Source organism: Nothobranchius furzeri, chromosome 14 (genome assembly GCF_043380555.1).
Source record: "Nothobranchius furzeri strain GRZ-AD chromosome 14, NfurGRZ-RIMD1, whole genome shotgun sequence".
Classification (NCBI taxonomy): domain Eukaryota; kingdom Metazoa; phylum Chordata; class Actinopteri; order Cyprinodontiformes; family Nothobranchiidae; genus Nothobranchius; species Nothobranchius furzeri.
The window spans coordinates 20,464,702-20,489,263 of NC_091754.1; the positions used below are offsets into that span (position 1 = coordinate 20,464,702).

General features: G+C 40.2%; 2 protein-coding genes across 2 annotated transcripts; both read left to right on the forward strand.

The window, feature by feature from the left end:
* Positions 1-500: 500 nt before the first annotated feature.
* Positions 501-2,104, forward strand: sp5a (Sp5 transcription factor a). Its single transcript, XM_015966510.3, has 2 exons — positions 501-688; positions 905-2,104. The coding sequence occupies exons 1-2, from the start codon at positions 638-640 to the stop codon at positions 1,967-1,969; spliced, it is 1,116 nt and encodes a 371-aa protein (XP_015821996.1). The 5' UTR covers positions 501-637; the 3' UTR covers positions 1,970-2,104.
* An 8,145-nt stretch (positions 2,105-10,249) lies between these two features.
* On the forward strand, positions 10,250-20,916 carry LOC107390031 (glutamate decarboxylase 1). The gene is made up of 17 exons (XM_015966509.3): positions 10,250-10,391; positions 10,908-11,082; positions 12,231-12,293; positions 13,137-13,292; positions 13,525-13,767; positions 13,855-13,945; positions 16,711-16,823; positions 18,136-18,251; positions 18,332-18,411; positions 18,498-18,552; positions 18,825-18,941; positions 19,030-19,094; positions 19,543-19,621; positions 19,825-19,974; positions 20,066-20,173; positions 20,327-20,416; positions 20,569-20,916. Exons 2-17 carry the CDS (start codon positions 11,001-11,003, stop codon positions 20,740-20,742), a joined length of 1,782 nt encoding a protein of 593 aa, XP_015821995.1. The 5' UTR covers positions 10,250-10,391; positions 10,908-11,000; the 3' UTR covers positions 20,743-20,916.
* Positions 20,917-24,562: the final 3,646 nt, after the last annotated feature.

The following is a 24,562-nucleotide window of genomic DNA, read 5'->3' on the forward strand; positions in this document are numbered from 1 at the left end:
GTGTTGAGTCACTTGATTTTGGTCTCTTCTCCATCAAACAGTCGCTCTTGGAGATCTCCAGAGATAACAATGTCACATTGTCACATAAGGTTCTGCTACAAATCCTTAATTACAAATAGAGGATCAGATGAATACAGCATCCAATGGCGGGGTCTCCAGGCGGCGTGGAGGTCTTTGATCAAGAAAATCCAATTATTTGTGTATATACATTTCCCACATAGTGATTACTTCATTAATTGTCCCGCCTTTATCTCCTCCCTTCCCAACCCCCCTAATAATCAGCTCCTTTATCCAGACCAACAAACACACCATAGGAGCTTTGTGGATTCAAAGGATTTGCTTTCCCCTCTCAAAGAGCCGCTATTCTTTGATGATTGGGCAGCGGCAAACTTCAAAGTAATAAATCTTATTTCTGACTGGCTGGCGGCCCACCAAAGTCTTTATCAAATTCTAAAAAGTGATCCCTCACTCTTCAGATACACAGAGGATATATCGGAGAGAGGAGGCACAGGAGAGCCCGCTCGACGCGCACATTTCACTCCGAATGCGCATATTCATCCAAATTACTGCGCTTATTTATTATTATTATTATTATTATTATTAGCTGTTTGGCTTCGCGAGGAGGAGGACCCTCACCATGGCAGCTGTGGCTGTTCTGCGGAATGAAACACTGCAAGCTTTTCTCCAGGTTTGTGCGCAACTTCATTAACTTCTAAATGTTCCAAAAGAGTTCTGTGTATTTGAGGGTTGAAGACACAAGGAGGTACTTTTTTAAATATTGATTTATTATCTGAAACAGCATGGCATTAATTTCAGCTGTTGTTTATTTTTTCCAGTGTAATTATTATAAACGTGTTTTAAGTGCCTTGAATGGTGATTTTTATATCAAACGTGTGCTTCCCAGGACCGGACTCCTAACTCTTCTCCTGAGAACTGTAAACACTCTCCGTTGGCTCTTCTGGCTGCAACTTGTAACCGGATCGGGCACCACCCGGGGTCCAACCCCCCAGATTTCCTCCAGGTTCCCTACGACCCCACTCTGGGCTCCCCGTCGCGTTTATTTCACCCGTGGACTAACGAGGGGCCCCCCCAGAGCAGCCTGACCAGCAACTCCACTTTCGGACTATCCTCCAAGCCCCAGCTGTCTGCGCACCTCCAGAGCTCCTTCAGCTCCCACCACGAACTGCCCCTCACCCCTCCGGCGGACCCCTCTTACCCTTATGACTTCTCCCCGGTCAAGATGTTACCTTGCTCCATGCAGTCCACCTGCCCCCCGACCTACGTCCCTGCCGTCAGTTACGCACCGACGCCCATCCCGCCCGCCATGCCAAGTTTTGTCACGGGACCCTCCGGACTTGTCCACCAGCAGCAGAGACAGTTGTCCCCAAACCCGGGGGAGGACATTCCGTGGTGGAGCCTCCAGCAGGGGAACCACGTGAGCCACTCTTCCTCCCTCGGTCCTCACCGCTTCCAGCTGCAGAGAGGCTTGGTCCTGGGCCACACGGACTTTGCGCAATACCAGACGCAGATCGCCGCTCTGCTGCACACCAAGTCGCCGCTGGCGACCGCGCGGAGGTGCAGGCGGTGCAGGTGTCCCAACTGCCAGTCCTCCACCTCCAGCGACGAGCCCGGCAAGAAGAAGCAGCACATCTGTCACATACCGGGCTGCGGGAAAGTTTACGGGAAAACGTCGCACCTGAAGGCGCACCTGAGGTGGCACTCTGGCGAGCGGCCGTTCGTGTGCAACTGGCTGTTCTGCGGCAAAAGTTTCACCCGGTCGGACGAGCTGCAGAGACACCTGAGGACTCACACCGGGGAGAAGCGCTTTGTGTGTCCGGACTGCTGCAAGAGGTTCATGAGGAGTGACCATTTGGCCAAACACGTCAAAACTCACCAGAATAAAAAGAGCAAGTGCCACGATAAGACGCTGGAGCACGTGAAAAGAGAGGACACGAGGAGTATGCTGTAACACACCTGTAGTCATTAACACACCTGTGCAATACACTCACTCAGAGTCCAAGTGCATCAATGAGCTACGTTTCAGTCCCTGGTTGGAAACTTTTTTTTACACCGGCTCAAGTTTCCTGGTCTGTGTCACATTTCTGTGTAAATATAAAGTTTAATTTGGGACCAAGTTTGGATTCCCTGTATCTTAACAAGGAGGACAAGTTTTCAACTTGTGTTTCTGGATCTTCTGTGGAAGATCTCACCCCCTGTAAATGATATAGCTTTTGTTGAAAGAAAGTGTCTGTTTCCTTGCTCCACATGGGGGGTGTTTTAAAGCATGCTCTTGAACAGATCTGCTTATTGTTGACATGACCCAAATGCTGTGTGAGAATAAAAGTTTTAACATTTTATAGATCTCAGAAGAATTCATTCAGGTTGACCGGTTTAGATAAATCCAACCATTTCCCACTAACTTATTCAGTTTTCATCCGTCGCTGAAGTTCACAAAGTTTTCATCAATATTGATTATTTCAAAATAAAATGTAGTCTTTTTACACAAACTGAACAGTGTAAGGTAAAAAAAGAAAATCAAAGTTTTGCAAAAGTGGACATTTCTAAATTTATTTCTGTTGTGCAAGAAATGATGCATTGGTTGAGTTCAGGTTGAATTTCTATACTAAATGTGTTTATTTCAGATTTCAGTTTGGTCAATTTTAAACTAACAAGAAATCTAGATTATTTTTTTGAAAGTTGGGTCAGTTTTTGTGGTTCTGTCAGACTTTCTTCGCTGCTTCGAGGGAACGCTGCAGGCTGAGAAAAAGAGAAGTTAGGGGAAACTTGCCTGCATATTTTGGAGTTTCTTGCAGAAAGTGGCGACGAAGATGTGTGTCGGGTTTAGCTGCAGATTTAGACCTGATAAAGAGGCAGACTCTCACTCTTCTGGTATTCCACTTTTGCACATTCTTGTTTCTTAAATGAAAACATTTCCATTCCTGAAACCGCTCAAAGAACAGGGTTCTTATCTAATAGATCTGATGATAAAAGTCATTCAGTCATCCAGTAATAAGTAAATCGTTAAGTTATTCTTTTTGTCACATTTTGGATCAATGAAGTTGTCAGATCTGCCATTCTGCAAGTTTCTGCCTCAACAGCGCCCCCTTTTGTCAGCTACAGGAACTCAAAAATACAAAAAAATCTGATAAATGTGAGTAAAATCAAATCAAATAGCTTATTAGTTATTTTTATGCAATTTTAAAGAAACTTTGTAAATAGCTGTCGACTAATCCGGCTTTACAGTGAACTTGGATCAACTTTTTCTTTCAGTTTAAATCATTTTCAAAGTAGGAATTATAATTAACACCGTTATTGGATGATATTTGACCTTTTTAACTGTAAAGTTTTGACTGTTTTTCTTTTAGTTATGAGATAACTCACGTGGGCAGAAACGTTGGATGGAGCCAGAGCGTCTCCTCGAAAAAGGCTTAAATTTGGTTTCACAGTCCGAGATGAAGCGGTGATTCTTTAACTCGGCTGGAGGCTGTGACGCTGAACTCTCCACACTGAGACCAGAACATGCTGTAGCCTTTATTTAGTCATTTTTGTTTTTCTTCTGATTTGATCTGATTCTTAATTCGTACGATACGTTTTCATAAAACTAACTATAGATTTTAGGATTTCAGGATTCTTTGATTATCATTCTGCAAAAATAAACATGCTGATTACACCTTAAACATTACAAGAACAATAATATTAACCCTTTAGCTACACGTGAAGAAAAAGCACAGACAAATTCTCATTTTAATGTTTATTCAAGGGGAAATAAAAGCTAATAATTTATTAAAGTATATTCACAGTAGTTATGCTATTAATGACCCTTGAAAGAAACTCACTGAAAAACACTTCAAACATTTAATTGACTTAAAAAAAATTACATTTTTTCAACTTTATAAGTTCTTAATGTTTTCCTCACTTTTTTTAAAGTCATTGTTTACGCTCTTTTGTCAATTTAAAACACTTTTTGGTATATCAAGAGCTAACATGGTCAAATATGGTCATTTGTCCTATAAAGATAATCATTTAATATTAAATTAATGTATGTTAATAATATTTAACTTTTTTATTCTAAAATCTCCATATTTTGTAGACTTATTGTTTTTTTTAGTATCTATTTTCCAGTTAAGTTAAATTTAGTTTGTGCTACAATTGCATATAATGAATAAAATGTTTTTACCAAGCAGTTGACATGCAAGTTAAAGGGTTTGTTTAAGTGATAGCTAAACGCATATTTCAGGCAAACAGAGATGGTGGTTGTAGAGTTCTGTATAAATGATCACAGCAAAATAAACCCGACACGGCAGTTTTCACAGAGGTGCTTACAGAAAACTTGACATTTAGTAAACAACAAACTGGCTTCAATTCAAAGATACTTTATTAATCCCAGAGGGAAATTATTATCATTCCTTATCCTCCACTTGTCCAGTTTCCTTATTTTATTAGTAACTAAATGCAAAATGTGCTGTCACAGTCAGAAATAGTGAAACAGCAACCAGAGTCTGAAGAAAAATGTTGATGTACTTTTAGAAAGTTTGGAGAAATAATGATCATCTTCCTCCCTGGTTGGAGGAAGGGGACACCCTGAACAGGTCTCTTGTCCATCACAGGGATAGTTTAGGGTTGCCTATTAACCTGAACATGCATTTATTTGGTCTAATGGAAGAATTAGTAAAAGAAAACGAATGCATTCACATATAGAATGTGCTCATTCCTGCAGAAAGGCTGGAGCAGGGATTCAAACCTGCAACTTTACTGTAGTACACCAAACTGCCCCACCTTGCAGCCCCTCCTCCTTCATTATAAAGGGACAAATAAAGAGAGAGGCTTTAAACTTTGGCACAGTATTGACGGTTGATTAACTCCTCAAAAACCAGTCTTAAAAACAGGATTATCTGAGATTAGAACACAAACAGATGTAATCTGAGATGCCTCCACCATGCAGTTATCCTCCAGAACTTTACAGACCTGGAACCACAGACCCACTCAGTAAAACCTAGGACATCAGGATGACGTCATGCTTCCATGACCCTTGAAGGTCTGTTCTCCCACTTTTTTCTATTCCTCTGATTGTTACACAACTCATTTTATCCATTTACATTTTTATGAGAAAATTAAAGGATTGTACTTTTGTTCGCATTAATTGGCTCTCAAGGAAAAGAGTAGTAATGGGTGTTTAAACCATGAAAAATGGCTAAATTGGATTCAGATTTGACTTCTTATATCCAGACGTATAAAAGTGCTGCGATAAAGAAGAAATTTCATGCCAGTTCTGATTAAAATGACAACGAGAGGCTTGAGTGAGGGGTCAGACGGAGTTGGTCTCACGCTGGGCTTCATGTTTTATACATCAGTGCAGTGATTAAAATGTAATTAAAACATGCAGTTTTTTTTATAACTACCTCTCTCTCTCTCTCTCTCTCTCTCTCTCTTCATATGTAAATAAGTTTAGATGCAGACAAACATTTATGAAGCTTCATAAACAAAACAACTAATAAATATAGAAATCTGGAGTTATAAACCTTATCTATATTCTGCTGCTTTGTCTTCCATGAGTTTAATCTTTATAAAAAAGTAACTTTAATATATTAAAATAAGGATTTACAATTGTATTAAGAGTCATTTTAGTTATATCCGGTTCTTTTGACTTAAAATACCTTGTAAATTCCTCACCTGGTTTGTAACAACATATTTGAACCCTCTGTTTAAAGTCAAACATCACGTGAGAATCTAGATTGTTCTTTGGCTGATTTGTGTCTGTTTTGTGCAAATTTCTGTTCATCATTTGTTTTGTTTTTTTGTGCTTGAGGGCCTCATTTTCTCATAGTTTAAAGTCATAATCATCAAATTTTTAAAGTAAATATTTGCAGAAACAAGCTGCAGAATAACCGAAACACACATGCTGGCATCGTTAGACTTGATTTAGACCTTCATTCTGCTCTCAGACGAGACTAAAAATAATCATTAATGAAGAACTAAAACTGCAGGCATCTCATTCTTTTCTTCTACTTTTACTTCAAGCGCCCTCTTGTGGACAATTACACACAACTAATGCACAAGAAGACCAAATCCATTTTTTGGGACATCTGGTATTTTGTTGTAATCATTCTACCGACTAAGGAGAGGTATAATTACTTTGTTTCATTTAAGCTCATTGCAGTAGTGTAATCATAGCAGTCATTAAATGTGAACAATAAGAGGAAAATAATGAGAATTGATGCATGACTGGAAAGGAGCAGGAAATGACCAGTTTATGCATCAGGGTGTTTACATTGATAAAGCAAATACAAAATGATAATTAAAAACTGTAAAGAAAAGTTTTAGAAATGGATTTCCTTTAACAAAGTGTGTGTGCGATAGTAATATGTGGTTTATCATCTCCCTGCTTCTGTATTCTGTCCCTATTTGCTCTTTCTGCAGGTAAACTTGAGCTCCAGCATTGAAAATCTTGAAAAATCCATTTTATTAACGCAATACAAAGCAATCCAGTTTCAAACGTTATCTTTGATCATTTTTATTCTTAACATTTGTCTGCATATTTGTTCCAGCAGTGGGATTCCCACAGAGCTATCAGCTGAAAAAAGATGATGCATCTCTAAGGTCTGGATTTTTTTTCTGTTTAGTAAATATTTCAGTGTTTTATTCAGTAGATGAAGCATCTCACATCCGCTTTTGCATCATTCACTGGAAGCACACAGCAAACGTGTCATGGTCAGATACAAGAACTGGACAGAAAATAAGAAATTTGTCATGAAATAAGGGTCATGTTTGCAAATGAAAACATGTCCTCAGACATTTTACCTGGTAAAATTCTGGTTGAAATTCTAGGCAGCCTTCAGCATCATTAGTGTTCATATTTTTAGCTCTTTTTCTCTACCGATGCATCACCGGTAAAAAAAATATCGAATATATATAATTTCATGTTTTCATTTACAAACATGACCTGGCCAAGATGGTGGTGGTAGCGCAACAACAAACAATTACATCTAAGTATATAAAAGAAAGGAAAACTGATGACAAAAAAGGTGAAACATAATAAAAAGGGCAGATATTAGAACTTTCCTTAATCAAAAATTGGATAATGTTGGCAAAATGTTATAGGACCACAGAAAGTTCTGTGTGAAAAGGAATGAACAAATTTATGAAACTCTTATGTAAATAAGAGGGATCCAGATGGTTCACTGGAGCAGTAGTCAACTATACAATTTGAAAGTTGTAATCGATAATACATTTGGGGCAGCAGTAGCTCAGGTGGTAGAGTGGAGGGTCATGGGTTCGATTCCAGCTCCCGCCAGGGGTATCCTGCATTTGTGTCCTTGGGCAAGACACTTCACCCAACTTGCCTGCGTTAGTGGTGGTCAGAGGGGCCGACGGCGCCAAATGGCAGCCTCGCCTCTGTCAGACCTCCCCAGGGCGGCTGTGGCTACAAGTAGCTTACCATCACTAGCAGTGTGTGAATGTGAGAGTGTGTGAAAGCATCTTTGGGTGTCTAGAAAAGCGCTATATAAGTTCAATGCATTATTATTACATTTAAGGGTGTTTTCTAAATAGTTCCAGCAGTGCCTCCAACAGAAGAGTTTCATAAGTGTGGTCATGGGACCAGAGGAAATTTTGGGGTGGCACACTAAATTGATCCTCGTGGTAACGCTGGGAAATTTTAGCCTGTAGGGAACCAATAAATGCTCCTTTATTCATTTTCATTAAAAAATTAAATATGCATCCAATACACATCAAATTTGAAAAAAAAAAAGAAGCCAGTGGGATGGCCAGCTATTTTATAGGGAGGCCATGGCCACCCCTGACCACCCCTTGGACCACCACTTGGATGCATTCCAGACATAATTATTGTCAAATATGTTATTTTTTAAGTTTAATAACACAATAAATGTATAATTGGTCGTTAAAGAGCAAGTCACCCCCTAATGTTACTCTGCTCCCACTTCCTGTTTGAAAAATGCAACAAATGCTGTTGCCTAGCAGACCAAGAGGGCGGAGCCGCTAACAAATACACACACACAGGCTCACAACGACATTGTGACATCATATGGTCCAGCTAACATCCTAGGGTACCTCTTAGCCAAGAGCGATGGCAGATTTAAATTCAAATGCAGTGCAGAGTTTTTCCTGAAAATGACACAAAACCAACAGTTTTAGGCAGAAAATTTAAGTTTTAACTAAAATGCACTAAAGGGCAAAACTATTGACTACACATGTCTGCAGCACGATTGGACACGCATTTATATAGTTTATTAGAAAAAAAGTTGATTTGGGGGTGACTTGCTCTTTAAATCTTTCACTGTCCATTTTCTAAGGTGAAAATGACTCATGATGCTGATTCTGCTGCAATGTGACTCATCAGGCCGTAAAGCATTATAGTAGTAGAGCCTATCACTGTAAAAAGAATAACCTCACTGAAATTAAGAAATTTGATGTCCAATTTTCACAATCAAAATATTTGACCTCACAGAAACTAAATGCATTCACTTAATATGACCTGATTGTTTTATACTGATCTCAGTAAACCATATTACTTCAGTTGACCAAACCTTAATTTTTTGACTTGATCCAAATGAATTTCTTCACTGTATTTTAATCATTGAACCAAACAAATATTTTATAATTGAACCAACCTAATGTATTTACATTCAACCAACTTAACATAACTTCACAGGGTTACATTGACACTAATTTGCTCATAATCAAACTCTGTTTTCACAGCAGAAACATTGAACAATGCTAGCTAACTCATGTTTCATACACCTGCAAACAGCAAGTGAGAATGAAACACAATGAGCTATAATAAAGTGTGAAAACTCACTTTAAATTGAACAGAAGATAGGCACAACATCATTCCTCCGACCAACCTCCTCAAAGTGCCAACATGTCATAACAAGTAACGCCACATTTGCAACTGTGAATGAAACATAAGTACAACACAACCCCCCAATCTAAACATGCATAAACATCAGAACATGACTACCCACAATGCACCTCACCCACTGCAGCTCCCGTGGGTGTTCACGTGCAAATCACGTTTGCCTCAAAATAAAAATATGATCTGCTGAACATGAACAGAAGTATTCGTTTTGAGTGATGTCAAAAACTTTGTGTTGATTGGTTTAAATGGATATTTATGGTTTAAAATGAACAAGGAAAGAGTTTCACAATCAAAACAAAAATGTATCATGTTTTAAAAGAAGTTATTAGATTGAATGCAAACCTGCGTGTCAGGCTTGTGCACAATACTTCTTGCACATCTCTTTGTTAACAAGAAATCTCTATGTTACATTTAAAAACAACCTGAGAGTCAAACCCAGTTTTTGCTGCAGCTGTAAAGGAGCTGTCCGGTGCTGAAAACACAGCAGTTAGAATAAAAAACAATTTGATCCACAACCTGACCTTAAATCAGCTTCAGCCCATCTCTACAAGAGGAGGGGTATCAACAAATCTCTGAAGCTGGAGTGTGTGATCATTGTGTGTGTGTGTGAGTGTGTGTGTGTGTCTACACATGTCCCTGATGGTGACGTGTTCCAGATTAATCGGTCTGTTTATAATTAGATCCGTGAAGTATTTTTGGTGGGTTGTGCTCTGCTCCTGCAGGACTGATCTTTGGTTTCTCACTGCCACCTTGTGGACTACTTACTTCCGGTGCCAGAATGTCGCAGGTTATATCTTTACCTTTGTACACCTGTCGGTATGCACACAAAGAATAAAAACCTATGCTTGTGACAGGCGATCATGACGCACTTCTGTAAAATTCTGAGTGGGGTTTGCTGTTTCAATGCGTTCATAACAAAAAAGAAAGAGGACTCATGGCGATGGAGAGGTAGAAGTGAATAATGGCATCAATTAAATGAGTGTTTAGGCTCGTGATTGTGTCTCCTCCTCGCTTTTCTCCCCTCCGCATAAGAACTAAACCAGATCTCCTCCCCCTCTTCCATCCTGATCCCTCCTCGCGCGCCATGTGTTGTTCATAAAGCATCAAACTTCATGCCCGTGACCGAGATTACAACCAGAGCTGAAGAGGACAATCAGCACTTAAGGAAAAAAAGTCGCACTTTTGGGGCCAAGAGCGGTGCCATTTGGTGCCAAACGCGCAGACAGGCTGCAGACGGCTCTGCTGCCGCACCGAGACGGAGACGCCGCGACTCAGTGGTGCGCAGAGACACCATAAAGAGATTTTTTTCGTTGTTGTTAAAATAAAAAGGCAACTCAAAGCCAGTTCTTCCACAACAAGGTCACCTTGAGAGGGATTTAAAGGAGCAATCAGCTGTGTTTGTCATTTTTGCTGTGGAGAGGGAGCGCAGCAGTCTCTCCTTCTGGATTTTATTGCACATAAATTCACTTTCTTGCATTTTGGGACTGCACCTGTGTCACCTGGACACGCCATCACGGTGAGCGCATTATTAGATTTGCCTTGCTAAACATTTAACACAAAAATAAACTTGTAATGGAAGATGCTCTAACAGGTGTTTTTTTACTGCTCCTTAAGAAGACATGATTTCATTTTGTTTTTCGAAACCCTCATTTGGTTAATTTGTGCAACCTTGAACTTGATATTATTTATTCACGTGGACAGATTATTTTAGGCCACCGCTGTGAATGAGAATATGAAAATTGCCTCTATTGCAAAGATTTTGCCTAACTAGCTGCAGCTTGATGATTAGATCAGTTCAGAGCTTTTGTTTGTGCAGAGATGCTTTAAGGGTGTTGCTCTCAGAGGTAAAATAATTATTGACATTAAAATTGAATGCATCCTGAATCTGAGCTCGTGAGGCAGACTTCCCCTTGTCTGAACAGGTCTGTGTGAAGTTTAGCGTCTATTTTATTGTGATAGATAGAATTTAAAACAATTCTCCCAATGGGGCGAGGGGGTTCTGCCAGTAAACCTCACTTTTCCCCCTCGGTAGCCCTGATAGATTTTTTGGGTGGTGGCAATAAAGAAGAAAAAAGTGACCAGGCTTTTTGGAGGTGAAGACTTTGGCTCAGGGTCTCAGGGAGTGATGGCGTCTGCACCCTCCTCCTCCTCCTCCTTTGGCGGCGAAGCGGATCCAAACGCGACAAATTTACGGCCGCCAGGCTCAAGTAGGTCCATCACAGATAAAATGCTATTTTCACTTGTGCTATTTACTTTGTGGGCAACGCCATTAATCATTTTCATTGAGGGGGGGCAGAGGGGTGGCGGTTCTGCTGCCTTTTGCCACAAATCACCGCAGCATTTCATTCATCTGGACCCCCAAGTATCTGGACTGATCTCAGATATTATTATTATTATTATTATTATTGCATAAATACATGTACTTTTCAGTATGTTATCTTTATATTTGTATACATATTTTTGGCTTCGCATCCTAGAATTTAAGTGCTTGCATGGGGAAAAAAAGGAAGATTGCCTCTGAAGTGCCTGTTAATTCACCCATATAGACTCTAATGGCACTCGAGCCTTTGGGCAGGGGCACTGTGCAGACCACTGAGGACCTTTGTATTATCAGCTGGTAGCAAAATGCTTCCTTATACAATGAAAATTCTGTTTTCGCAGTGAAAACACCCAAAAATATAGGTTTTAACAGATACAAAAAACCTTCTTGACTTCTGCAGCGAGCTGATTTTACCACACCGTGGAGCGGTTGTGTTGCACACTGATGTGTGTCTGATTAAAAGCAATGATCACGTCCCATTAGGCCCCATTGCCCGCTTAATAGCTGCATGTCTACAAATGCATCTGGTCTGAACTCTGCACATCTGCTGTTGTCTCCTTCAGGGGGGTAAAAAAGGTGCGTTTATAGTGAGCTGCATGAGCAGTGGGGGCAATGATTTATCTAATGATGCAAAAAGGAGGTTAAATTGCTATGTTGGAATAGGATTGATCCTCCCCCTTCCCTCCCTCCACCTCCCCCTCTCCCAAATTGAGGCTTTGGGGTGTTTAGATTCCCCCCACCCCCTGTCAGGCTGGAAGCCATTGATAACGCAGTGACTCTCCGTATCTGTCACGGCCAGCCGGCTCGTGTCGAGCCATGCTCGCCTATAACCGGCATCTTTTCACTCTATTAGATCTGCAGGCGCGGATTTAAACGTCTAATTAATCTGGAGGCCTGCGAATGATGGAGGGTGACACACAGAAGCAGATCCAGACTGACACAAGCCCATTCAGCACCTCCATTTCATTTTTATTGTTGAATCAGAAATATTACAGATTGGATGTAATAAAACATTGTTTTTTAAAATAATAACAGGCTATGATGCGTGGTGTGGAGTTGCTCATGGATGTACCCGAAAATTGGGAATGAAAATATGTGGTAAGTGACATTATTTACCCCAAAATAAGATTATTGACCTTTCTGAACTTTATTCTCTTACCGTTCTGTGATAGTAACATCTTGAATGTTGGACAAATCTGCATAAAATAATTATCATAATTCGATTTTACTCAACAATTATAACGATTTAGTAAGATGCTTTCCTGATTTGTTTTGTTTTTCCTGAGGAGATGAAAGAGGAAATTATGTGGGGATGGATTTTCCATTTTCCCCTTTCAGAGTCTATTCCAGTCTGATTGTGACTAACCAAGGGCAAACCTGACATCTACCATTATGGTGAATGTCACGCACCAGTGCGCGAGCAGTTTTCTGGTATTTTCCACTTTCTGCTGGTTTCATTAATGATTCTTAACTGGTAATCCGCCTGATTAAATCAAAGACAAATGATCACATCAGATTAATAAGGAGGGAAAACACAACTAAGAAAGACAAATGATCACATCAGATTAAGAAGAAGGGAAAACACAACTTGTGGGATTTTCCGATGAGAATATTTTTAATTTCTCACATTTAGGCCTCATATTTTCACAGCGGCCCTTGTATTTAATATGCGCTTTTTACGCACCGAGGCGCAAAAATGTCCATTTTTTAGCCAAACACGTGACCGCAACTAGTTTTTGCTTGACTGGAGTTCGGTGCTGATGTCACCGGGTTAAACCTCCCACTCCAGCCTATAAATAGGGTCGGATGGCTCCTCTTCCTCACACTAAAACAGAGGAAGTGCGGATCAGCAGTGGAGTTGGATCGCCACAAGAGGTTGGGGACACGGTGCAGATTTCAACATGTTCAATAATCACTCCCCGGACTCCTCTCCGTCTCTAGGATTCCTGCAGAAGAACAACAGTTTGGAGGAGAGGAGCAGGATCGTGAGCTCCATCAAGGAGCGCGCGACCAAAGATCTGCTGTCCTGCGATAACACCGGAGGGGACGCGCGGTTTAAGCGCATAGAGACCGACTTCTCCAATTTGTATGCCAGAGGTAGGGCCAGAGAAATGCTAACTTGTTGCCTTTCATTTGATTTTTTTTAGATAAATGCCTCCAAATGTGTGAAAATTACAGTCTGAGTTTAAAGAAAAGGCCCCACATAAATAAAAAATAAGATAAATGGGAATTATTTATGAAATAAATGAAAGAAATAAAAAAGCAAGCAAAAATAATAAAAAAAATAACTACAGGAGACAAATTATTAGAATATTTGATTCTTTTATAGAGCTTTTGCCTGCCAAAAATGGAGAAGAGCCCACCATGCAGTTCCTGCTGGAGGTGGTGGAAATCCTCACCAGCTACATCAAGAAGACTTTTGACAAATCCACCAAGGTCCTTGACTTCCACTATCCTCACCAGCTGCTGGAGGGCATAGAGGGCTTCAGTCTGGAGCTGCCCGACCAGCCCGAGTCTCTGGAGCAGATCCTGGTGGACTGCAGGGACACCCTGAAATATGGCGTGAGAACAGGTAGGGTATACCTACTGATGAATAACTAACTCCTGGTTATCTCACAGCTGTGTTTTTTCTGAGGGTTTGACTCTGTATCAATCCCAGGCCACCCCAGGTTCTTTAACCAGCTGTCTACTGGAATAGACATCGTGGGATTGGCGGGAGAGTGGCTCACTTCCACAGCCAACACAAACATGTGAGTAGAAATCACAGCCGATCAGCTCTTATTTGTTTTTCAGCTCGGAGGAACACTTACAGTGTCATGTAGTAATTACTGTCCTCGGTTGGAAAAGAAAAACGCTCTAAAAGGCTGTCAGTCAAACAAGGAAATAAAGAACACAAAGCAGGACATCGGGGCAGACACACCCCGGTTCAGTGTTGTCGATATACACGACTGTTGGGAGGTGGGTGCATAACTCAGCCCTGCAGGGAAACTAAATTGCATATTGATTAGCATTCAGAGTTTACACGGTGTCTTTGTTTCGTGTTATGAGAGCTCCTGTGATATAACACAGACAGGAAGGAGCTTCCATATTTGGAAGATAGGAGCAGAATTTATTAATAGGATGTAAAATCTGTTTATTGCCTTATTTTGTCTCATTCTGCAGGATAGGCATCTCATTTTGGGAATCTGGAGCTCCCAAATTTGGGAAATGAGAGATATCACAAATAAATTCCATAAAGATCAATCAACCTATGAATGTTTGCAGACACTAAAAATCATTTAATTTGGATAACATGCAGAGAATCAAAGCATTGTAATATTTTGTTGTTGCTCATTAAATAAAACACCCATCAGTTCATTAGTCAATAATCTATTAAGGGCTCGTTGGAAAGGAGCAGATACTTCACCATAAACTAAATTTATTTGCAACATTTTTTTTATCGTGGCTGAAAGTTGATGAAGGGTTTTCTCATTGAGCCTCTTTAAAAGGCTGTTTGTCACCACTAATGCGTTCATTGATATGTAATCAGTGATTTACTAGTTATTTACAGGTTGTAAACTTCCATGAGAAATCCTGGATTTTCTGTTTTAATCGAAGGCAGTGGAAACTCACGTGATCTAATCATGGGTCATGGAGTTTGCATGGCTGCTGGACAGGTTTTAGGATGTAAACGCCTCGTCCATCCTGTGAGTCATTTGGGTTGTTGTGTAAATGAGGTATTGCATCACATGAATGCTTTTTGGGATGGGTGCAACCCAGCCACCTCACCTTCTCAGTGTTTTTCCATTTGTCTTCTCTGCACAACATGTGAACTTACTTTCCTCGAAAGGAGCTTGGCTTATCTCTGAGATGGATACCATTATTTTTGGAATCTTTGGTGCATAGACCTTATTCTGTGCTTCAACTGGGCTGGCATTGCGTACCGGGACTTTTTTGTGTTGCTTTTACAACCACATATCTGTCAAAATCTTTAAAATTATTATAAAATGTCCGTCTCCAGGTAAACAACAACTGTCCACAGTCCAACCCACTCTTCCAACGGGCCATTCCCATCTGTGCCTGGTCGGCCCTGCCTGGATAGCTCCAGTCGGCCCCAGCCTGGCCTGGCTGATTCCACACATCCTTGCTTAGGTATGCAAGGAATGTAGTCATTTCAGCTTCTAGGTAATCAGCATGATAATGAATTGAGCATGCCTTAAGCACATGTGGGCTGATTCTACCCACCAATCAGAGGCTTGCTCTACTGAAAGGTTTGAATTTGCTGACTGATTAGCTGGCTTATCAGTCAGCAGTGGGGGGTGTTGACCCTGGTCAGCCTGAAGCAGACCACCTCAGAAAGAGGGCTGAAAAACAGTCTCGTTGCACCCTGAAAAAAGGCAGGCCACCAAGATATGTAAGCAACCTATGCTATCCGGGCCGGGCTGACCAGGTACAAGATGGGAATGGCCCACTAACAGAAGTTCCCCTGCTTGTACAACCTGCCCCCCCCCCCCCCCCCCCCCAAAAAAAAAATTACGCCCTTGCTCGACCTCATGCGCAACCCAACTCTCAGGAAAAATCGTAGAATTGTGGAGTATTGTGATTTTTCCCAAAAAAGACTTGTAACCCCTGAAACTCTGGACTCATGATCACATCTAGAGGGGCATTTCAGGTGAGAGGTTCAAGAGTCTGATTGGTCTTCGCAGAAGTGACCTGAAACAGATTGGTTGGTCATCAAGATTTTTTCTCCTGCAAGTTTTAATTGTTCCCTTCCTCCAACCCACCTGAGCCAAATGATTAAATCGTCTTATCAGCCAGTTCTATAGAATTTAATGAGGCATCCATTTAAATCAGGTGTTCTGGACATGCAGGACAGTGGACATTGAGGAACACAGATTTTGGGACCAACAAAACTGTTACCTTTTATGAGCATCACAGTGGATGACTTGAACACGTGGGAGGTTTTTTCCACTAATTAATCTTTATTAATTAGTGCATCAGCCCTAATTATCTCAGCTGATATTGACTGACACTGATAGGCCCTCAGTCACATCCACGCTTTACATGATCAGACTTATCTGAATGAGAGCACTGAAGTAACATTTGACATCTGTGGGGTGAATTCTGACTTGTTTACTTTGGTCCTGCATGTGATGCACAATGCAGCACGCTGGGATCATCTTGTTCTTTTGCTCCCTTTGCATAAATAAACCAGAAAATAAAAAGAATGTTTATGTAGAGGTGATGCTCATGCAGTTTCTGCTTTATGAAGATAAAAAATAAATTACGGCACATGGTTTTGTGAGCCCAGCAGCAGGCCATTATTCTAGAACAACTTTTATGAAGGGAATTATTTTAAAGTGTGCATATTGTTGGTATTTATTGGGTCTCAGAGAGTAAAGAAATATACTTTGTTGAATAATTATGTAACTTTCAGTGAGTTAAGTGTGCATCAAGACAATAAGCAGGATTCAACAAAATAAGCACAGAAAGTTGAGATTTACATTTCACAGTTTGGTTATTTTGTCTGTTTTAGGTTTACATATGAGATTGCCCCAGTTTTTGTGCTGATGGAGCAGCTGACGCTCAAAAAGATGAGGGAGATCGTTGGCTGGCCAAACGGAGAAGGCGATGGAATATTCTCTCCAGGTAAATCAAAGCTGGAAATTAGTATTATTACTACAAAAAAACCAAAATATTTTAATTATTGTAAAAAGTGAAGTGGTCAAATAATGAGATGAGTTGCAAACAACTCTGAATGGTGCGAAGTAGGAAACAAAGGACTGGTGTTGCTGACAAAGAGCCGATGAAGGCTGTAGGTAAACATGGAAGAGCAAACACTGCATGAAGGACGGGGGGTTGCAACAGCAAACAGGACACCAGGAATCACAGATTCCCAACATGTTATTACCACTAGACATAAAGTAGAGGTTGCATTTATGCAATACGGAATTTCTCCATTAAAAGGGTCAAAATCAAAGACCAATTTGGTTTCATGAAGCAAAACGGCAATTTTCATCAAGGGAATATGGTGCAGCTCAACTGATAGCTGCTTTCTGACCTTCTGAAGCAACGATAATGATCAAGGTTTGCTTGTGAGAAATTAGTCTAAGCTTACATAGTAAGTACATTTTGTTCATATAGCACTCATCACAGAAAGATATTCTCAAAGTGCTTCACAAAGACCAACAAAACAAGTCATAGTCATTAAATCGTAATGATTTTAAAAGAAAACAAAACAACAAACATCAAATAAATTAAAATCCGAAAAAATAAAGCCACAAAGATATAAAATGGTCATAAATGTCATTAAACAAATGAAAGAGGATTATGAATTTGAGTTAAAAATTGAAGAAAAACAAAAGATTTAGGTAAAAGCAGCTTTAAATAAAAGGGTCTCCAGCTGCCTTTTACAGCGAAGTGTTTGATTTAACATTTAGTTTCAGGAGGTCATATACAAAGATGCAGTCACTGTGGTAACCAGAGTGGAAAAGCAAAATCTGGGGTGTCCACACTTTTCAAGACAATTGCCAGAAGCATCAAGTTAGAGTTCTCTGTGGGCCACACAAATGTGATTTAATTTTGTATGTTTATGTTTCAAAAATGCAAAAATCATTTTATGATGAATTTTTTTGTGCTACTCAAAAAATACGCCTCATATTAGTAAAACCCTGAACATAACAATGGTTAATAGCCCTCAGCATCCTGCTGGAGAGATTATTTTCCGCCAGTCTAGAAATGCAATCGGGATCAGTAGAAAATAACTCTGAGGGCCACATGGACATACATGATCTGAAGAAAAAACTACAGGCAGTCATGAAATATTAACAGTGGAGAAAAAAATAAAATAAAATCAGATTTTCTAAGTGCAAAAATATTTAATCTAAAGTTTAAATTAATTTTTCATTTTCAATATAAAGAATCCACCATTCCTTCTCTGTGTCTCTGCTGGTCTCGTCAGGAGGAGCCATTTCCAACATGTACAGTGTGATGATCGCCAGATACAAGTACTTCCCCGAAATCAAGACCAAAGGCATGGCGGCTGCACCTCGGCTAGTGCTCTTCACGTCGGAGCTGGTGAGTTCAAAACTCCCATCTATCAATGATTGACTGAGATTATAATTTATGCCTGATTTGTTGTTGATCTGTTTCTGCAGAGCCACTACTCCATCAAGAAGGCGAGTGCAGCGCTGGGATTTGGGACAGACAACCTGATCCTTCTAAACACAGACGAGAGGTTTGTTTAGTGTTAAACCTGCGGTGTGTGCTCAAACTCTGGTAAAAACTGGTTTTTAAGTCAACTTTGCGTTTCTTCTTATCCAGAGGAAGAGTTATTCCTGCTGATTTGGAGTCCAAAGTAACTGAGGCCAAACAAAAGGTGAATGTTTCCTACAATCTCTGCCGCAGAACTAAAAGAAGTTGCAGCAAAGCTACTTCAACAAAACCCAACGTTCCTCTTCCACTTGTGATTCTGCCGCTGTCTAAATGTTCTCTCCTGGAAGCAATTTCTGAAAGTGCTGCAAAGATTGGAGAGAAGTGAAAAGAACAGAGTAGAAATGCAATTTTTCCTCCAGGGAATGAGGGCAGAAAAAAGAGGAATGCATTACCCAGAATTCCTGTTTCATCTTGTTCTTGTGTTCTTGCCTGCAGGGATACGTTCCGGTGTATGTGAACGCCACCGCAGGGACCACCGTGTTCGGAGCCTTTGACCCCATCAACGACATCGCAGACATCTGTGAAAAGTACAACATGTGGCTTCATGTGGACGTAAGCAAATATTAATCATCTCCATCACATACACTTACGGGTCTGTTTTGATGTTGTGGTGTTCTATAAAACCTGCTGCGTTGTGCAGGCTGCATGGGGAGGAGGTCTGCTGATGTCCAGCAAACACAGACACAAGATGAGCGGAATCCACAGGTAAGAAAACAGCTCAAGATCATCCAGGATGGATGAAAAATCAGCAGAATTACTTGGAAAGGAAACTGCTTAAAGTTTTGTTTAATATGTGAAAATGATTCAAAAGAAAATTCATTACTAGGAGCATTGTCGAATCAATATGTGCAAGCCCCCCACCTTCAAGAGAGAAAACAGGGCCAAGCAAACATTATTTCGCTTATCACAGGCAGCCTGTCAACCATGTAATAGAACAACCAGCAATAGATTTTGGGTGAGGTCAGAAAACAGCAGCGGAAGTAAAAAATAAAATCAAAAATAAACTTTATGCAAGAGGAAAGAAATAAACTTCAAGGTTGAAAAATAAAGGTAATGAGAATAGATTCTTTATTGGCCTGCAGCTACTGTGGATAAATACTTTACTTTTCCCTCATGAGAGATAAAAATGCTAATGCTGTTTCTGTCTGTGCAGGGCTAACTCAGTCACCTGGAACCCTCACAAGATGATGGGAGTGCCTCTGCAGTGTTCTGCCATTCTGGTCCGAGAGAGGGTGAGTCTGCATGGTCCTCCCATCTCTGCTTTTCCTTCTCATGCTCAAAATAAGTTTTGATAAAAGGACGAACAACTAAGTCCTTCAGGGGTACTTCTGAGTTAAAAAAAAAGTCATGAAATACGTTTGTGGAGTAACCAGGTGGGTAGATTTTAACGTTGTAAATCTGCAACGCTAGAGGGTTAATATTGTTTCTCCTGCAGGGGCTGTTGCAAGGCTGCAACTCCATGTGTGCAGGTTACCTCTTCCAGCCAGACAAACATTACGATGTCACGTACGACACAGGAGACAAGGCCATCCAGTGTGGACGACACGTCGACATCTTTAAGTTTTGGCTCATGTGGAAGGCAAAGGTGTGCCTTTCTCCGCTGTTAGTCACTGCTTCTGTCTGCCGTGCTGCCACATGTTTGACTGCAGCAACTTTTTTTTCCTTCTTCCTAAAAGGGAACGGTGGGATTTGAGCAGCAAATTGACAAGTGCCTGGACCTGTCAGCATACCTCTACAGTAAAATTAAAAACAGAGAAGGCTTCCAGATGGTGTTCAATGGAGAGGTATGATGAAACTAAAAGGTTGCGTCAACATCCAAAAATCATCAAATAAAATTAGGATTTAGATAAAACCTTGAGGTTCAGGATTGATTGGAACATTTTGCGGTGACAAGAAGGGCTAACAAACGTATTACAAATGCTGTTTTGTCTCATCAGCCACAGCACACTAATGTCTGCTTTTGGTACCTTCCGCTGAGCCTGCGCCACTTGCCCGATGGTGAGGAAAAACGCGAGAGACTGCACAAGGTAATGACTCGTTAATGTGCATTAAGCCTCATTTCTGCTCCTCCTCTTGTCTCCCATTGATTTCAGACACACTAATTCACCCAAACACACTTGCATGTTTAGTGCTTTGAGTAGATGTTCAGCTGGTGATTGTATTATGGTTGCTTCAACAGGTGGCTCCAAAGATCAAGGCGATGATGATGGAGTCGGGCACCACGATGGTGGGTTACCAGCCACAAGGAGACCAGGTCAACTTCTTCCGCATGGTGATCTCCAACCCTGCTGCCACCAGGTCAGACATTGACTTCCTGGTTGAGGAGATCGAGCGGCTGGGCCAGGACTTGTAGAGCTAACCCTCGTGTATTTTCCAACTTTGAGCCTCAAGCTTGGCTTTTTGTCCCTCCATCTTATGTCGACGTCGACATTTTTGCCCATAGATCGTCATGGCGATGAACAGTAACAAACCCTGTGTGCTTCTGCCTTTTCTGTATTTAGCTGTATTTAAAACATTTGCACACAAAGATAGATTAGAAAAGGAAAAAGTTAAGCACATTCTTGTTTAGATTAATGACAAATGGGACTAAATCACATCGTTAGGGTTTAACTTTAATTGATAATTTAATTTGTTGTCCTTAAATTGTTTCCATAAGAAGTGGAGACATTTTGGAAAAACTTTGAAGTTTGAGCGATAAAAAAGCATGCAAACATGTTCAGTATGAGATAAACTGTTACACTCTAAAAAATAAAGGCTGGCTTTACTTAGCCTTGTCATGTAAACTGGTTCCATTAAACCCAGTGCATTAATGCATTAATGCAGAGTAATCTGAGAAAAAGCAGAAAACCAGTGTTGGAAATATTGTAACATCTAGGATAAAACTGAAGAAACATCATGGTAAAAATAACAGATTTGTTGCTTGTAAAGAAAAGAGAATCTAAAAATGTAACTCTGGGTTTAAAGGATTTGGATCTGATGCACTCGCACTTTTTTGGAAACATTTAAACATCGTGCAACTCTGAGAAATGTTTTTTAGTTTATCAGTACTGGAAACAGAATCGCACACAAATTTTTTTCCGCACGGAATATTTTATCATTTCACCCAAAACTGTATTGATACACACAAATAATATGTAATTCTAAGTATCTGTGACGTAATTGTTAAACCATTTGCACCACAGCATCACCGCTGGAACAGACTGCTGTGTTTTTAGACGTTTCTGTAAAGTATTGTTAACATTGCCTTTGTGCGAAATGTGTCCTAGTTTTACAGCAGACAAATCCTATTGATAAAACAGCCAAAACAACACTATATAACAGATTGATGACTTCGTTTATATGACTTATTGTGAATAGATGATCTGCTCCTCCATCACATTTCAGTTTTTATTTTTGCTTTTTGAGTATTTGTGAACCAAAGAAGAGTTAAGTTACATTCTTGTGTGTGGCCCGATGTTTGTGTAAGAACGCTGCCTTTTCATTTAGTGCAATCGTGTAACTGTGCAATGTCATGGTCAGATTGACTGCAATCCGACTGCCAGTGCTTTGTTAAAGATTAGGTAAATCATGTTAATGGGCAGCTTTTGTTTTCTGGACACATGATTGTCTGTATCATAGTGTGTGAAAATGGAGTAAAACTACAATATGCAAATTTTTGTTGGGTACAACATGCTTTCTATAGGCACATAAAAAAATCTTATGTGATGATTTTTCGTTCAGCATTTTGCCTGATGAAGGAAATGCAATATTTGTTCTTGAACTAGAATTAATTAAACATTCCTGATTTATTGGGATGAAACATTCCTTGTAGTATTACAGAATTATATAACTGGTGTACCAATAAACCAATAAAAATGTGAGCATATTACTGGTATTTTGTAGTTTTTTTTTATTTTGAAGTTATTTTAAAATACTCCTCAGCCAGAATTTCCCTTTACAACAAACTGTTCTTTACTAAAAGAGACATTTTATGCAAAACATACCTTTTGCGTCTTTTGTGCTGCAATATGGGTCTCCGCTGCCTCTGTAAACACTTCAAACCCAATGTGATAAAAAAAAAATCCCAAATCCTTCCGTTTACTGTTAGTGTTTGGATTCATGAATTATGTGCCTCAAGTTCCTGTTTGTGATGTCACAAATGGGGAAATCAGAATAGGACCCCTCATCCCCCACTCACCTTTCCAGGCTGGAGGAGCGGCTCTACTCTAAACTGATCTACTCAGAGCTTCTCAGCTTATAGCAGCCTGACAAATGTTTTCAGACTTTTATTGTGTATCTATTACATTCTGATATGAGACCCAGATACACTTTGTCAATTTTCTTGAAAAAGAAAGAAACAAAATGTAAAATTGTTTAATATTTGATCACATTTATTTTTTTAATCCATATTTTTTCTTTTAGACTGAGTATAGTTAAAGTGATATTCTACCCCTAATTGAAATGTTGTCTATTTCTGTACTCCCCAGAAAAAGCATTTTGTAACCAGTGCAGTAATTCTCCTGGTCTGGAAGCAGTCCGTCAGCTTTAGCTTAGCATAAACAACGGACCGCTGTGTCATATCCGTGTGCTATGCAGCGGCGGCTCACCGTGCTGCTTTGTTGTAATGTTACTTTTTACTTTTCATTTGCAGTCGACATGATTATGGAGCTCACCAGGAATAATTGGTATCATTATTGAGTAATTTGAATCACTTTTGCACACAAAATGCTATTTTCTGCTATAGTTTGTGCTAAGCTAAGGCAGACGGAATACTGCCAGACCAGGAGAATTATTGCGCTGGTTACAAAATGCTTTTTTCTCATTTATCTAACTCTGGAGAATACACAAATAGACTAATTTTCACCTAGGGGTGGACTATCCCTTTAAGTAGATTCATTTGGAATGTTTAGTGTCTTTGGCTATATAAAAGAGAATTTTTTCTCTTTGCTGAGTTATAAAAACACAGTTTGCTGATCTGTACCATTCAGATCTGTGTCATTAAAAAAAACAACCTTAAACTACTTTTATTGTATTAAAAATGCAATGCATGCAGGAGAACAATCACAGTGCTGTGGAAACATTATTAAATCTGGAATACAAAGTCCTGCAACAAGCCTGGGTAAATATGCATGCTTTCTATCTAAATATTTTGTATCCTTTTTTAAAATCTTTTGAGTCCACTTAGCCCATTACCACCATTAGTCAGATTAATCACCCCCAGAGGGACTATTTTATTAGCTGATCACCTCACAACTGACATTCTTTCCCCAATACCCTCATTTCCCTTCTTTTGTCATAAAACTCATTCAGCTGTGATCCCTTAAGATTGTCTCCCCTCTTGAAGCTTATTCCAAGGATCTGCCTCGCTGTGTTTTATTCCAATGCACTCATAGGAAGATCGACTGACTGTTTGAGTGGCTCACCTCCCTTCCTCCAGCGGGCAGATGCTATTTCTTTGTTTCATGCTTCAGTGCAGCGATCATTACAGACCTGATGTCAGCTCTGTGAAGCTGCAGAGGACTGAAGGAAAAATCATTCTGAAATAACCTTTGACTTTTTGCTACATTTACTGGCAGGGTAATTAGGCCCGAGCAGCGAAAGCGCTGCGAAGGCCTCTTGTTTTTGCTCTGATTATTATTAGGCCCGAGCAGCGAAAGCGCTGCGAAGGCCTCTTGTTTTTGCTCTGATTAGGCCCGAGCAGCGAAAGCGCTGCGAAGGCCTCTTGTTTTTGCTCTGATTAGGCCCGAGCAGCGAAAGCGCTGCGAAGGCCTCTTGTTTTTGCTCTGATTATTATTATTTTTTGTTATTCCGTGCCCCCTTTGAACAGCTTTTTGGGGACCTTAACATACCCCAAAACTCACAATATTTTGCACACTTGTCAGGCCTGGTGAAAAATTTGATATTTTAAAGGTCCCAAAAAAATCGCAAAGAAAATGGCTGAACAGCGCCCCCTACAAAGTGAAAAAAACCCCTCTCCATAAAGCTTAGTTTATCGTACAGTTATGAAATTTGGTACACTTGTAGTACTCAACAGTCCGCACAGAAAAGTCTCTTGCAACCATGGTCAATATCAAACAGGAAGTCGGCCATTTTGGGTTGAAATGGCGATTTTTTGCCGTTTTTGCCGTTTTTAGGGTCCGTTTCTGATTGGATTGCTCGATCATTTTTCGCACGATCGTCTCAAAAATTGTGTA